Raw genomic sequence first — 13,752 nt, forward strand, 5'->3', positions numbered from 1 at the left:
ATGCTCCCCATGTAGAACCTGCAAGTTTCTGAATGATATTGTTCCTGGTCTTCAGTTTAGCAGCAGTATTTTGTCATAAGATCATTTAATTGATCAAAACATTTGTCCACTTCCTATTTGTTGAAGCCTACTCTTCGCTGCAGGCTGGTAGACTCAGCCGCCCTCAAACTGAGGTCCTGGTGCTTCCTTATAAAATCATAAGAAAAGTCTTTCCTGCCATCATTTTCATTTTATTAAACCTATGTTCAACTTCCAATGACTCAGCAAATTGATACACAAGTTTTAAAAATTCTGTTTTCTTGAGTGGCATGAGCTGGCTGTCTAGGGTCTTGATATGTATGTACAGGTAAACAAGGAACTACTGAAGATAGTATTGGTGTATGCTCCACAGACAGGATGTAGCATGGAAGCAAAAGAAGAGTTCCTTCTTCATCTGAGAACGTTCTCTGATAAGTCCCACTGTTTGCCGTACAAACTTTTATAGGAATCTCTTTACCAGCACCAAGTGCTTTAATTCTATCACCTAGCGCGCTTTTTCGAACAGAGAAACGTTGACTGACCCTTCTATTACTCATGTTATTGTCCGTGACACTTTTCACAGCTAATATCGTATTGCCTTATCCCCATTGTCTTCGTATTTTCCCCATGTTTACCTGAAACAAAGGATGGCACTATCAGTAACCTGGACGGAACTGCAACCTATGATGTCCGATACCACACACCAGTGTCGTGTCCGATACTGCCCGAATGACTCCCTAAAGTAACAACAGGAACTGAAGAAGAACATTTGAAAAGAAACTGATTCTAAACCCAGGATATTACAGAGTAAGGAATACTGTAATGTGTTGGCGGGGTAGATAAATAAATAAATGGGCACAGCACCTGGTAGCAACCTATTTCTAAGATTTATTAAGTACGCACTACAATTACAGATTTACACACATACAGACGATAGCCGAGCTTACAACTTACACACGTACACGGTCACACACTTACAGACGGTTCGCGCTCTCTGTCTTAGTTTCTCTTAGGTTCCATCTACAATGGCACACGCGCGCGCGCACAGAGTCATCGATTATTTACAGTACACTTTCTCAGCCACTCGGTCACACTCAGCGCTGTCGCGGTCCACAGCCTACCCGTCAGCCTCGCAGGTCGGGATAGTATCCGTTGTTCACTGTCCGTCGAACTCCGCAGTCTTCACACGTCGGTACCCAGTGTTCCCTTATCGCTACTCCAGAACACTCCAGGTTCTCCTCCAGCAGCCAGCCTCAAGGAACACGCACACACACACGACACCAGGAAAACAGGAACGAGTCCTCGGCTCTGATAGACAGATACTCGATCAGGCTGACATCTCAGCCCAGGCTATCACTGACTGCGCTCTCCGCTCACTCACTCTCTAACTCTCACCAATTCTCACTGACTAGCTCTCACTGACTGACTCTGTAGGCAACTAACTGCTCTTTTATACCTGCGCCAGCCCTTCTGGAACAGTCCGGATGTTCGATGGATCGAGGGACCTCGCGAAGTAGAAGACTCCAGATTAGTCTTCCAGTCATTTCTGTAGTTCGCTGCGGCGCGACCGCAGATAGAAGTGAGAAGGGCCGGCCCAGTGCTTGAGTGTTGCTCACGGATTGGCGCGCTCGAGCGTAAGAGGGGTGGGGCGATGGGTGACGGCCCCGGCGCGTAGCGAGTTAGCATGGCGGACTTGACAACCATTACAATACTGTTTCTGCTAATGTACTTAAAATTCAATACAACTTACTTGCTACTTCTTGGTAAAAATAAATCCGTGCCAGCCGAAAATCAGACAAAGGACAAAAATACACCACCACTTATAAACGACCCTGCCTCTCGACTGAATAGGATATACCCACCCTTCACAAATGTTCACGGATCTGTAACTAAACACGTTCTACCACATGTTGCTAACAAAGACATCTGTGATTGTCCGACACCAGCCGCCGTCCAATACCTCTTGATCCTCCCCTAGTTCTATATGGCAATAATTCTTTTGATGAATTTTTGTTGGACTTGGGAATCACTATTATTTTGGTTTTCATGAGAAGTGGTGGTAGGTTGCCAGTCTCCAAAATGTTTGAGAAGAAGGTGGCAAGTCATTTGATTGTATCTAGTCCACAATGCAGTAGAAACTCGGGGTAAATTCCATCAATACCTGGAGCTTCCCCTTGTTTTATGCTTGAGAGCATCTGTAGTATCTTCTAGCTGAAAAGGGACTGAACATTTTGAGGATTCTGGTGAGTTTTGACTTTTCTTTTAAGGTGGTTTTTTTTTTTTTTTTTTTTTTTTTTTTTTTTTTTTTTTGAGACACAGATCATATACTTGGCCATATTATCCAATGGTCTAATGGTAGTTTTGGATGTGTCCAGCAATCTGATAAAGACCAAGCTTTCCTGGTTCAGTGGGTATGATTTCTGAAGGTAAGAATCGTTCCCAGATGTGAAACTGTTCATCTAATTATACATACATACATACATACATACATACTTCATGATAGACTGTTATGCCTTTCAGCATTCAGTTTACAAACCTCTATGAATTTAATAAATGCACCACAATCCTTTTTATAACTAAATCTGCAGTCTTGTTTTTAAAAAGTTATTTCATGCCACATTGGAGCACTTTAATCCATCCATATACATTTAAGTCTTAAGAACATCAACTACAAATTTGGCTTATATTTCTTCTTCTGCTCCCAGAACGTCTCCACATTCTTTCCAACCTGTCTGCCCCTTCTTCGTCAGTTATGGTGTACCGTTTGCGTGTAAAAGTTTTTAGTTTAAGCCTCAAGTCTCTTCTCGGTCTTCAATTTGCTGCATTGTCAAGCCTAACTCATCGAGGACTTCTTTGAACCAATTATTCTTGGTTTTATTTTTCCTTGTTTAATACAATACCTACCTCTTATTTTTAAATCATTGGAAACTGAATCTAACCACCATCATCTCAGTCTCACTCTATTTCTCTTATCCATGGCCGAGACCGTTACTCTCCTAGGTAACCTACCTTGCTCCTCACGCTACACATGCCACATTATCAAAGACGCTTTATGCGTACAGCTTCATCATTCAAATTCATTCCTAACTTATTCTGAGTACCCTGCTCCCACCTGTTTGCACTCGCGATCATTCTCGCTAATTTCATGTTTGTTACTTCTAGCTTATGAATAAGATATCCTGAGTATACCCAGCTTTTACTCCCATAAAGCAAATTTGGTCTGAATACAGACCAGTGTAGAGATAGTTTCATCCAGGAGTTGACTTCATTCTTACACAATACTGCTAATCGGAATCTAACTGAATCCCCCATGCCCCTTTTATACCTTTCAGTAGATGATTCATGTAAACGTTGAACAATAAAGGTGCAAAAATTACAGCCTTGTCTAACCTCTCTAAGTACCTTGAACCAAGAACTCATGCTACCATCAATTCTCACTGAAGCCCAATAGTCAGCATAAATGCTCTGATTGCTTTTAATAATTTACCCTTAATCCCATAGTCCACTAGTACAGCTAACATCTTTTCCCTCGGTATTCTGTCATGCCTTCTGTAGGTATGATCAAGGGACTCCACAGTCTCTTCCCATACTTTCTTCCTATTTTCATCTAATAAATGGAGCAGCTGGGTGGCAGTGTCAGCTTCACCACTGTGTTCAAATTCTTTAAGAAACCACTCAGCGTCTTCGTTCAAGCCCGGAACATACTGTCTGCTATAACCTCTGGGTATGCAGCGTTTGGCGGCACTTTTTTTTTTATCCCAATGAATCTTCCATAGGTGTACATTGGCTTGATCCATCTTATATCTGAGTTGGTTTGTCTGGAGGATTTAGCCCAGTCTGCCTCCTTAAAATTCCATCTTCGCTTACGGTGTGACTGGATGACACATACATACATACATACATTCCTACCTGGAGAATTATAGGCATCTGTTGGCTATCTGGAAATCTATCAAATACTTTGAGTCTCATTTGGTGGTATGAGCTCTGAGAATGAAGCTGAGATTAGGTGTATGTGATTTGTTCCATGAAGCAGAGTGGAAAGTGGCTCTGTCTTTAGCACCATAGATAAACTTCATGTTTTTCGTTTCCTCCAATCACTAAGTGCATCTCCATTTTGGTAGTTCTTATATCTCCATAGAATATGATGGCTATTGAAGTCCCCTACAACAGCACATGGATGTTGTTGGGTGGAAAGTGGTGGAGTTGGCCAGATGATACCAGGAGGTTTGTAAAGATTGACATTGCAACACTGCCAATGTTGATTGTGTGAGAGAATACATCATTACCTGAACTTGAAGCTATCACTTGATAACTGCAGATGTTATTTCTTGCATAAGTAGCTAACCCATATTTTGAGTGATTAAGAGAGGCTAATAGCTTGAATCCCAGGAATTTTCCCCTCATTTGTAACTGGATGTTATCTGCTATATGGGTTTCCTGAAGTGCACAAACATCAACTGAATGTCCTTTCAAAGATTTGGCTAAGCATTCACCCTCAACGCTTAATTAATATAGTTCTCGAATGTGAAATAGTAAGCGTGATCAGCATAGGGTCTTTGGAAATGAACCACGATGCAATGGTGGAAGCAGTAAGCCGCGATGATAGCTATTACTGATGTATCCTTGCTACATGGCTAAATGGTTAGCATGCTGGCCTTTGGTCTCAGGGGTTCAGGGTTTTATTCCCGGCAAGGTCGGGAATTTCAACCATGATGCATGGGAACTGGGAGTATGTGCCTTCTTCAACATTATTTCATCATCACGATGTGCAGGTTGCCTACAGGTGTCAATTCAAAGGACCTGCACCAGGCCTCTTCAGAGGCCACACATCATTATTATTATCTAAGCTTACCACAAAATTTATTGTTTTTACTATTTTGTTACGTCACACCGACACAGATAGGTCTTATGGTGACGATGTGATGGGAAAGGCCCAGGAGTTGGAACGAAGCGGCCGTGGCCTTAATTAAGGTACAGCCCCAACATTTACCTGGTTTGAAAATGGGAAACCACGGAAAACCAGTACCACAAAATTGATATTGACATTATCGTAAGTTTAATGTCTTCAGAAGAATGTATATTTCAAATTACAGTAGCATAGAATTCTCCATATTCTACAACTATTCACATGCTTAAGTTAGATACCATATTTAATATTTTCTTATAGGTAAACCTGAGCTACATGATACCAAGATGAGGAGAATAGATCTTTAAAATGAATATATGAGTTTAGATCTAAATTACCTACCTTATGTGATGTTAATATGTAAAGTGGATCTCCTATTTGAAATTAAAATGTGGTTTGCATGCTCATTTTTCTATTGTATATTTCATGTGCATGCTTCTTCTGTATGAATGGGTCACTTAGAACCACATGGAATTAACACTTGTTGAGCTTTTTCTTCCTTGCCCAGTAGTTCTTCATTTTCATAGACTGTTGTAATTTCTATTCCTCCGACCAAGTAAGTCATGTTGGTTTCTTCTCATCTTCCTCAAATCCCATTGTGTGAACAATTTTCCTGATTACATTTCTATCCTGCAGATTTGGTGATCCTATTTCAGTGAAGTCTTTCTCTACTTGCTTATACCATTTTCTTCACGTATGTTTGATTGTTTCTTTAAATTTTTATGATGTAAATTGGAGGTTTCTGAAGCATAAAAAGCATATAAGCATGCATATATTTTGCCTGTGTATATTCTTTTCCAGATTTGGATGCTGCTGATGACTTTTCTTGTTTCTTTGCATGCATTTTATTTGCCCTATTTCTAGCACATTCCAGTTTAATTTTAACAGTAACATTATTGTATTTTATTGTGTTTTGACACTGTTATTGTCACTGACTGTCAAACACTTTGTTTACATAATGAACAGAATTTCTTCCACATTTTATAATATATAGTTTGCACCCTATTTCACGCTCAAATGGGCTATTTATTTCTTTCACTTGTAAAGAGGAATTACAGAAAAATAATGGGACATCTGAAACCTACACTGTAACTTTGAAATGAAAACTGAAAACACAATGTAAATTCATAAATAAATGAGTCTGCATGAAGTAAGTTTAAAGTTTGTTGTTTTTATCTTTTATTAGTGATGCTTTAAAGTAATTCTGCTAAATATTTTAGTTGGAGGATGTTAACTGGAACACAGGCTGGTTATGGAATCAGACAGCCATTGAGATCGTTACTGCACACTTTTATAGTAATGGGTAGAGGTAACGTCCCATTGTTGGATGAGATGAAATAATCTTGAGATCAGTATCAGAAAATCCTTTGTAATCATTGTTAATAACCCAATTTTGTTTCAATTTTGATCACTTCAACATGAATTTAACTATTTTTCCTTTTTAAATTAAAAATTACATGCCAGTGATTTTAAGAGTTATAGCTGTAATATTAATTAATAAAATTACCTTCTGATGAGCTGTACTGGAACTAAGATCTCTCACTATGACATCTTTGATTCTGAAAGCCATTTCAAGATTCATATTCTTGCTAAAAATAACATCAAAACCTCTCACAATAAAATCAGCAACCCTGCCCTCTTTCAGACCAAGGATAACTTTAAGATGAGACATATTCAATTTCAGTGTCCAACTAATAGATCTAGAAAGGGAACCATTCGGGGATTCACTGCAACCTGAAAGAAAAAGAATGGAAATGACAGCCAAGGAATAAATCTAAAAATATTAAACACAAAAATCATTCACATGTAAAACCAAACTTTCTGATAGATGACAAAGTTCTGTCTCTAAGAAATAGAAGAATATATCTGTATAAGACAGTTATATTTTCCACTTAAGAAATGAGATATAAGTTTCTTTACTAAATACAGAATAAATTAATTAATAAATATAATAATAATAACAATAAATTAATATGACTGGACTCAATTATTGATGACAGTCATGATTTTCTAAGTGTAATATCCTATGGTGGGGGTTACCAAGTTCTACACATAAGAATATGAAAATTACATTCCATTTCCTTTATAGGAGGCATAATTAGCACAGTGGCTTAGCTGCTGGCTACCCATCCAGAAGGCTGAAGTTTGAATGCTGGTAAATTCTGGGTTGAGATTTTCATTTCAAAAATGGCGTGGCATCAGAAAGACATCCAGCCTTAAACCCCTGGGCAAAAGCTAAATGAGCCTGAATGCCTCCAGTTCCCCAGAAGTAAGTGAGATAAGCAGAAGAAAGTTTATTTCCTTCAGAGCAGGGGATTCCAAATAGGGGCCTGCAAAGTCACAATTTCTTAAAAATTATTTTAAGATGTCAAGAAAAATTACAAAAAATATATCATAGCTTGTTCAAAATGTATTAATTCTTATGCCCAAAACAGAACTATTTCATTCATCATCATCATCATCATCATCAATTTTCCACTCCAGCTTCCCAGGTGTGGTTTACAAGCGCTCTCCATTTTAGTCTATTCATGTACCACTGCTCCTTCAAGACTTCATACCAGCTGATTCCTTTGGATGTGATTTCTTTCATGGTCCAGCCATCCCCTCCTAGGTCTTCCAACAGGTCTCTTTCCAGTAATCTCAATAAGCAACCACTGTTTTGCAAACAAAAATTCTGTCATACGTTTGACGTGACCAAACCATCGCAAACATGCCCTCGTTACGGTCTCCTTCAGGGACTGATTTATTCCAGCTTGTTCTCTAATCTTCTCATTTCTTACTTTGTCTTTCCTAGTCTTTTGAAGCATGCTTCTGAGAAACTTTATTTCTGAAGCCTGCTGTCATATTTTTTGGTAATTGTGCACGTTTCCAACCAATAAGTCAATATAGGGACAAAGGCACTTTTTTAATCCAGAGCAGATATCGAACTTGCTGATAAAAATTTTTTTTCTAGCGGCTTTACGTCGCACCGACACAGATAGGTCTTATGGCGACGATGGGATAGGGAAGACCTAGGAATTGGAAGGAAGTGGCCGTGGCCTTAATTAAGGTACAGCCCCAGCATTTGCCTGGTGTGAAAATGGGAAACCACGGAAAACCATCTTCAGGGCTGCCGATAGTGGGATTCGAACCTACTATCTCCTGGATGCAAGCTCACAGCCACGCGCCTCTACGTGCACGGCCAACTCGCCCGGTACTGATGAAATTGACTGGATTTCTGAATACGGTTATTTAATTCAAGCTGTATTCTATTGTCACTTGATATTATGGATCCAAGATACTGATACTGGTTACTGTTTCTAATTGTACACCCTCGAGCATTACATTATCTTTACTTCTCTATTCATTCTATTTCATTCTCTAATATTATTTCCTGTTTTGAAGTATTCACTTGGTCTGAATTTTTCAAAAAAATTCAGACCAAGTGAATACTTTAAAAAAAATGCTACGTGCTGGTTCTTAACCATTACAAAAATGGTTATGGAATCCATACCAATTCTTGAACTCCATGCCAGCCTCACTGTGGACATTTTTATGCAACGTAGTATGCAATGAATACCAAAAAATATTTTAATTGCCATTGGTGTAAGAAGAGATTTCAAATCTTCATTTTTATCTCATTGGTAGGTCTCGTACTGGCTGGTACACAGTGTTGCACACTCGAAGAAATTTTCAGGGAAGTACAGTACTCCTGGAAGTACATTGCTGGGAACCTGGGATCTTTACAATTGTATATCAATGTTCCCTTCACACTACTCCCACTAAATTGTCTTTCTTTAAGTTTTGTTTGGACTACATTATTAATTTCAATTTGTCTTTAGGTATTTCTTATTTTTAAAATACTATTTTTCACTTGTGAAGTAATTCAAATGAACTGTGTTCTTCCAAATTTGATTGTCCTGGGTATATTAGTGTTATATATATATATATATATATATATATATATATATATATATATATATATATATCGTATGGCTTTACAAGTAAACAAAATATCTATTATCAAATGGAAATGTCCAAATTTGACAACCAGTCCAGAGCACTCGGGGTCACTTGGTGTAGAAGCCTCATATCACTGTTAAATGCTCAAAATGGGCACTCCTGAACAATGTGTTCCATTGTCTGCTCCTCCGCTCCGCAGTCACAGTCAGCAGATAAACGGAAACCCCATTTCTTCAACATGTAACCACACCTCCCTTGACCCGTTCTAATTCGGTTCAGCTTCGACGACCAGGTTTGACACGGCAGTTGGAACCCTTCAAACCTTCTTTGTTGGATCTTGAACCAAGTGAGCATTGTTGGGTGGATGTTCGTGCCAACGTTGTCGCCACTCGGAAGTCATTAAGAAATAAGAATTTCATAGTGTTCCGTATTGAAGTGAGTTCACTATTAAGTTAGAAGAAGATATGAAATGGTTCAACCTTTCAATACTATTAAAATAAGAAATGTAAGGTTACATTCCTATTTAATAAAAATTGGTACTGGTTTCGACCAGTATTCTTGGTCATCATCAGCTGATCACAAGTAAGTGTAAAACAAAGCACAGATAAATAAAGTGTGAATTTTAAATAATTCTGTTAGTTGCTGTTAGTGAAGCACTAAAATCTTTAGGGAGCACTGTGCGTTGAAGTTTAGTCAATCACATATAAGAAGTATGGGTAAATAATGTGAAGTTAAGATGTAACTGTCAGATGCAGTTAACGAAGCACTATAACACACTATGGAGCACTGTTTGTTGAGTTTCAATGCTAAGAAGAAGTCTGAAATTAAATACTAATTTACAGTTTCAGTTCAAAATACACAGTATAACTTTAAGGATCAGCACTGCGTGTCGATAGTTCTAGAAAATTATGAAGGAGTCGTAGATCAAATGCATTAGTAAGAACTATGTGATAGAGAGCACTGTGTGAGAAATAGTCTAGAATCAAATAAGAATTTAAATGTAGTACGGAGCAAGTTCTTGAAGAGTTCAGTTGCAGTTCATGCAGTTGTGAAAATTCAATATTCAAGGGTAACTAGCTTATTTAAAAGCATATGCATGGAAATCCAAGCTCTACTAATGATAAATCTAATATAATTGGACCATTATTCCAAAGAGTTGTGAAAATATTCTTGCCTCTCACAATATACATTCACTTTTGTACCAAATGTATCAAAATGTGCTGCCAGTACCTGTAATGCTGACTGTATTGCTTGCCAGAATTGTTCTGCTTCTGTCCAGCAGAATCACACACTGTCAGCAGTGGACAGCAAGAAGTGTACACAGGGAAGGACTAATTTTTTAGTTGACGAAATGCTGAGAAGATAGTAAATGTGATGATAGGTACTGAGGTACAGACAAATCAACAGTGTCATTCGGCAGATACTGGCTGTGGAATTACCTTCTTGTTTGAAAGTTTAGTGTTGTGAACTGTTGGTTAACTCTTTCTGCTCATGTGTACACACCAGGTCAATGGCTACTATTCAGCACTAACACTTGTGTGTCGAGCACAATTCGACTTAAAGTTTTGCTGACATAGAATTCAATTCATATAGTAAACTTGAAATATTTGTCCTGAATCAGTAAGTTCATAATTTCAATATAATTGGTTCATTATTGGAAATTATAAATTTTCCAGCTAACTCATTCCTGGCTGCCAGCGTTTTGACCCAGTGTGCCAGCCTGGGTTCATCTATTGGTAACTAACACACCTACCAATACACATGCCTAGTGCATATAGTGGAGGCCACTGCACAGGCTACTTGAAGCCTCAGGCAATGCCAGTGCACTATGAGAGACTTCATCATTTAGAAAAATTGATGCCTGTGAAGCCATCAGATGACATAGTTTTCAATACCTACAGGGAATTTGAAATATTTGTCCTGAATGAGTAAATTCATAATTTCAATATAATTAGTCCATTATTGGAAATTATAAATTTTTCAGCTAACTCATGGGTTGCCAGTGTACCAATTTGGGCTCATCAGTTTGTAATTAGCACATCTACCAAGATGCATGGCTAGTGCTAGTGGTCCAAGATATTGTTTGTCATCCAATTTTGTTTCTTTACCTTACTATCTAGTTGAAGATATTTTGTTCCAACAGTAATGATGGTACACTTTATTTTTTTTTTTTTTCAGTTTCTTCAACAATTCAACAATTCTTGGACAATTTTATCTTCAATTTCCTAGTCAGCCAATTTCTGTACATCAGTTCAAGATGAGATCTTATTTTTCCATACAAACTTCAATCTCAAAACTGTGTTAACCATGAGTGGATTGTGGTCTGATCCAACTTCAGCACCAGGTTCATTTGTAACTTCTTTATGAAATTTCTGAATCTCTTCTTAATAAGTATGAAATAAATTTGGTTCCTTAGTTTTACATCATTTTCATCATTATTTGTGGGAGATGTCCATGTGTACAGTCGTTTTTCTGGAAGTTGCCTCTTGGCAAAACTGGTAGAGCCAGTATCCAAGGTCAATGTTTTGTCCAAGTCCCTGCTCTCCTACAAAGTCACTTTGCAAACTCTTTCCTATTTTCCCATTATTATTGTACTGCTATTCTTTTTCACTGAGTTAAGGATGTTAGTCACACATTCATAGAAGTTTTACATTTCATTGTAATAATTTCTGTCTGCAGTATGTAGGAGCATACACCTGTACTATGTTTCGTATTCTTTATGAATGCCATGTCATCTCAGTCCGCTTATCACAAGCATGTCAGTTCTGAGCCCCTTCATCTTGTTTAAAGTGTTGTCCAATTTGCCAGCGATAAACAAACTTCTCACATTCTGTAGGAAATTTCAGACTAGACTGCACTATTTTGAGCTGGGAGATTCTTTGCACCCCTCGTCCATTAAAGGCTGCCTGAGACTAGGGGCCATGATTTGATAATTTCTTACCATAGTGATATCTTGGAGAAGTAGTTACCAGACTGGTTTACCGTTGCCTAACTCATACAATTACACCTATCCCCACAAACAACACCCCCATGGGGGTGTGCAAGGAAAATAAGCTATGGAAGTAGCAAGCCAAACACGTCCTCAGAAACTACAGGCAATGGTACTCTATAAAAAGAAAAATGGAGAAATTTGATATATCCCAATGTGCGTGTGTTTCTTACAACCAGATGCCCTTCCTAACATCAACCTCATCAGATGAGTTAATGAGATGAAATGAATGACATGATATATGGCAGTAAGAAGAGAGAAAATGAAACCCAGGGCAAGCACATAGCCTACTCCTGTCGAATAGCACCAAATGGTCTACTCAAGATTTAACGTCCCCAGCCACCAATGGGACTTGAACCGGAATAATATGTAGGTCAAGTCATAAGTCATGGCAACATTTTTTTTTTTTTTTTCTCGCGAACAGGAGACAACACAGAAAATCTAAGATATGCATTTAAATGCCATGTCATCTCAGTTAGCGCATGTCAGTCCTGAGCCCCTTCATCATCTTGTTTAAAGTGTTGCATATGATGCCACTAGATGGTCTATGTAAACAACAGTGTGGGTCTAAGCATGCCCCCAACTTCAGTGTGTGAGTGAGAGCGTCACGAAATTGAAGTCAACAAGCAGGACCAACAATTGTATATTAAAATAGCAGTTCTCCATGGCAGAGATTCACACCAATGCCATGCAGAGCTGTGGGAAGCATTAGGTATGCACGCCATGCCCTAGAGAACACCCGAGGTGGGTGGAGACTTTCAAACGGGGTAGAGTATCAACTGCTGATTTGCCTCACCCAGGCCGTCCATTGTCCATGGACAAAGATGTACCGCTGGCAACGCACAGTGGAAACCTTGGGTGATTATTTTGAAGGTCTGTAACCAGTGGAGACCTGTCCTTTCTACGTAGTCTTGTGTATTTGCTGTCTATACCACAATAAAACAATGTTTACTAATTGCCTGTGTTCTGTCACTTTCCTACGAGAATCACCTGAAGTCAGAATTTGTCTTCAGGCACTATGCATAAGAACATCCCCTATATTTCCAAATGCATATTTTAGATTTTCCGTGTTGTCTTCTGTTCGCGAGAAAAAAATCAGTTGCTATGACTTATGACTCGACCATCGTAATAATAATAATAATAATAATAATAATTTTCTTTTTATAAGGGACTGTAAAAAATCCTCAAAAGACACTTGTGAAGAGTCCGCACTCCACAAGTGTGTGGGATTCTTACCCACTAAAAACCACACACCCTTTTCCCACGATGTGTATCATCACCCCGGAACCGCTCTTGCATTACTTCAGGGTGATGTTGTGCTTACTTAGTCTTTCAGACTTCTTCTTTCTTTATTTCTCCTTTATGGGCATTTGTACGCTTCAAAATCCCTCTTCTTCTAATGAAGGACATCCTCTAAATACACTGCCACCTGATCCCAGGATTCCTAGTTTCGTAGCATCGCAGAAATAATATTATCTGGTGTCAGTTCTCCCAATTCAGTTTCCACACATCTTCTCTTCATCATCCAATGCCCGCACACAAAGAAGGTGTGAAGTACATCATCGATATCATCACAGTATATGTATGCTGCATCACTCACTCCGTCCACTCTATGCAGGAATTTCTGGAAATATCCATGTCCTGTTAGAAGCTGTGTGAGGTAATAGTTGACTTCACATGAGCCCTTTCAACCCAGATATCCAAGCGTGGTATCAGTCGCTTTGTCCATTTAATCCGAGGGTCACTTTCCCATCTGAGTTGCCATCGCCTCATCCGTTGACTGAAGGCACGCTTCTCTGCAAATTTCTTTCCCAGCTCTCCAGCTCTCCTTGGGTACACCAGATTTCTTGTCACTCCAACGCAAGTAGATCTATCGGGGCTATTGCTGCCACCCTGA

The 13,752-nt window shown here is 38.8% G+C and overlaps 1 protein-coding gene across 1 annotated transcript in view; it reads right to left on the reverse strand.

Annotated features, from left to right (window-relative positions):
- LOC136885511 (intermembrane lipid transfer protein Vps13) overlaps positions 1–13,752 on the reverse strand; it is a 1,358,975-nt gene that overhangs the window by 692,373 nt on the left and 652,850 nt on the right. Inside the window, exon 25 of the mRNA XM_067158109.2 lies at positions 6,432–6,658. Coding sequence (XP_067014210.2) covers positions 6,432–6,658 — 227 coding nt within the window. The remainder of the gene's footprint in view (positions 1–6,431; positions 6,659–13,752) is intronic.

The sequence above is a fragment of the Anabrus simplex genome, chromosome 1 (assembly GCF_040414725.1).
Source record: "Anabrus simplex isolate iqAnaSimp1 chromosome 1, ASM4041472v1, whole genome shotgun sequence".
In the NCBI taxonomy this organism is placed as follows: domain Eukaryota; kingdom Metazoa; phylum Arthropoda; class Insecta; order Orthoptera; family Tettigoniidae; genus Anabrus; species Anabrus simplex.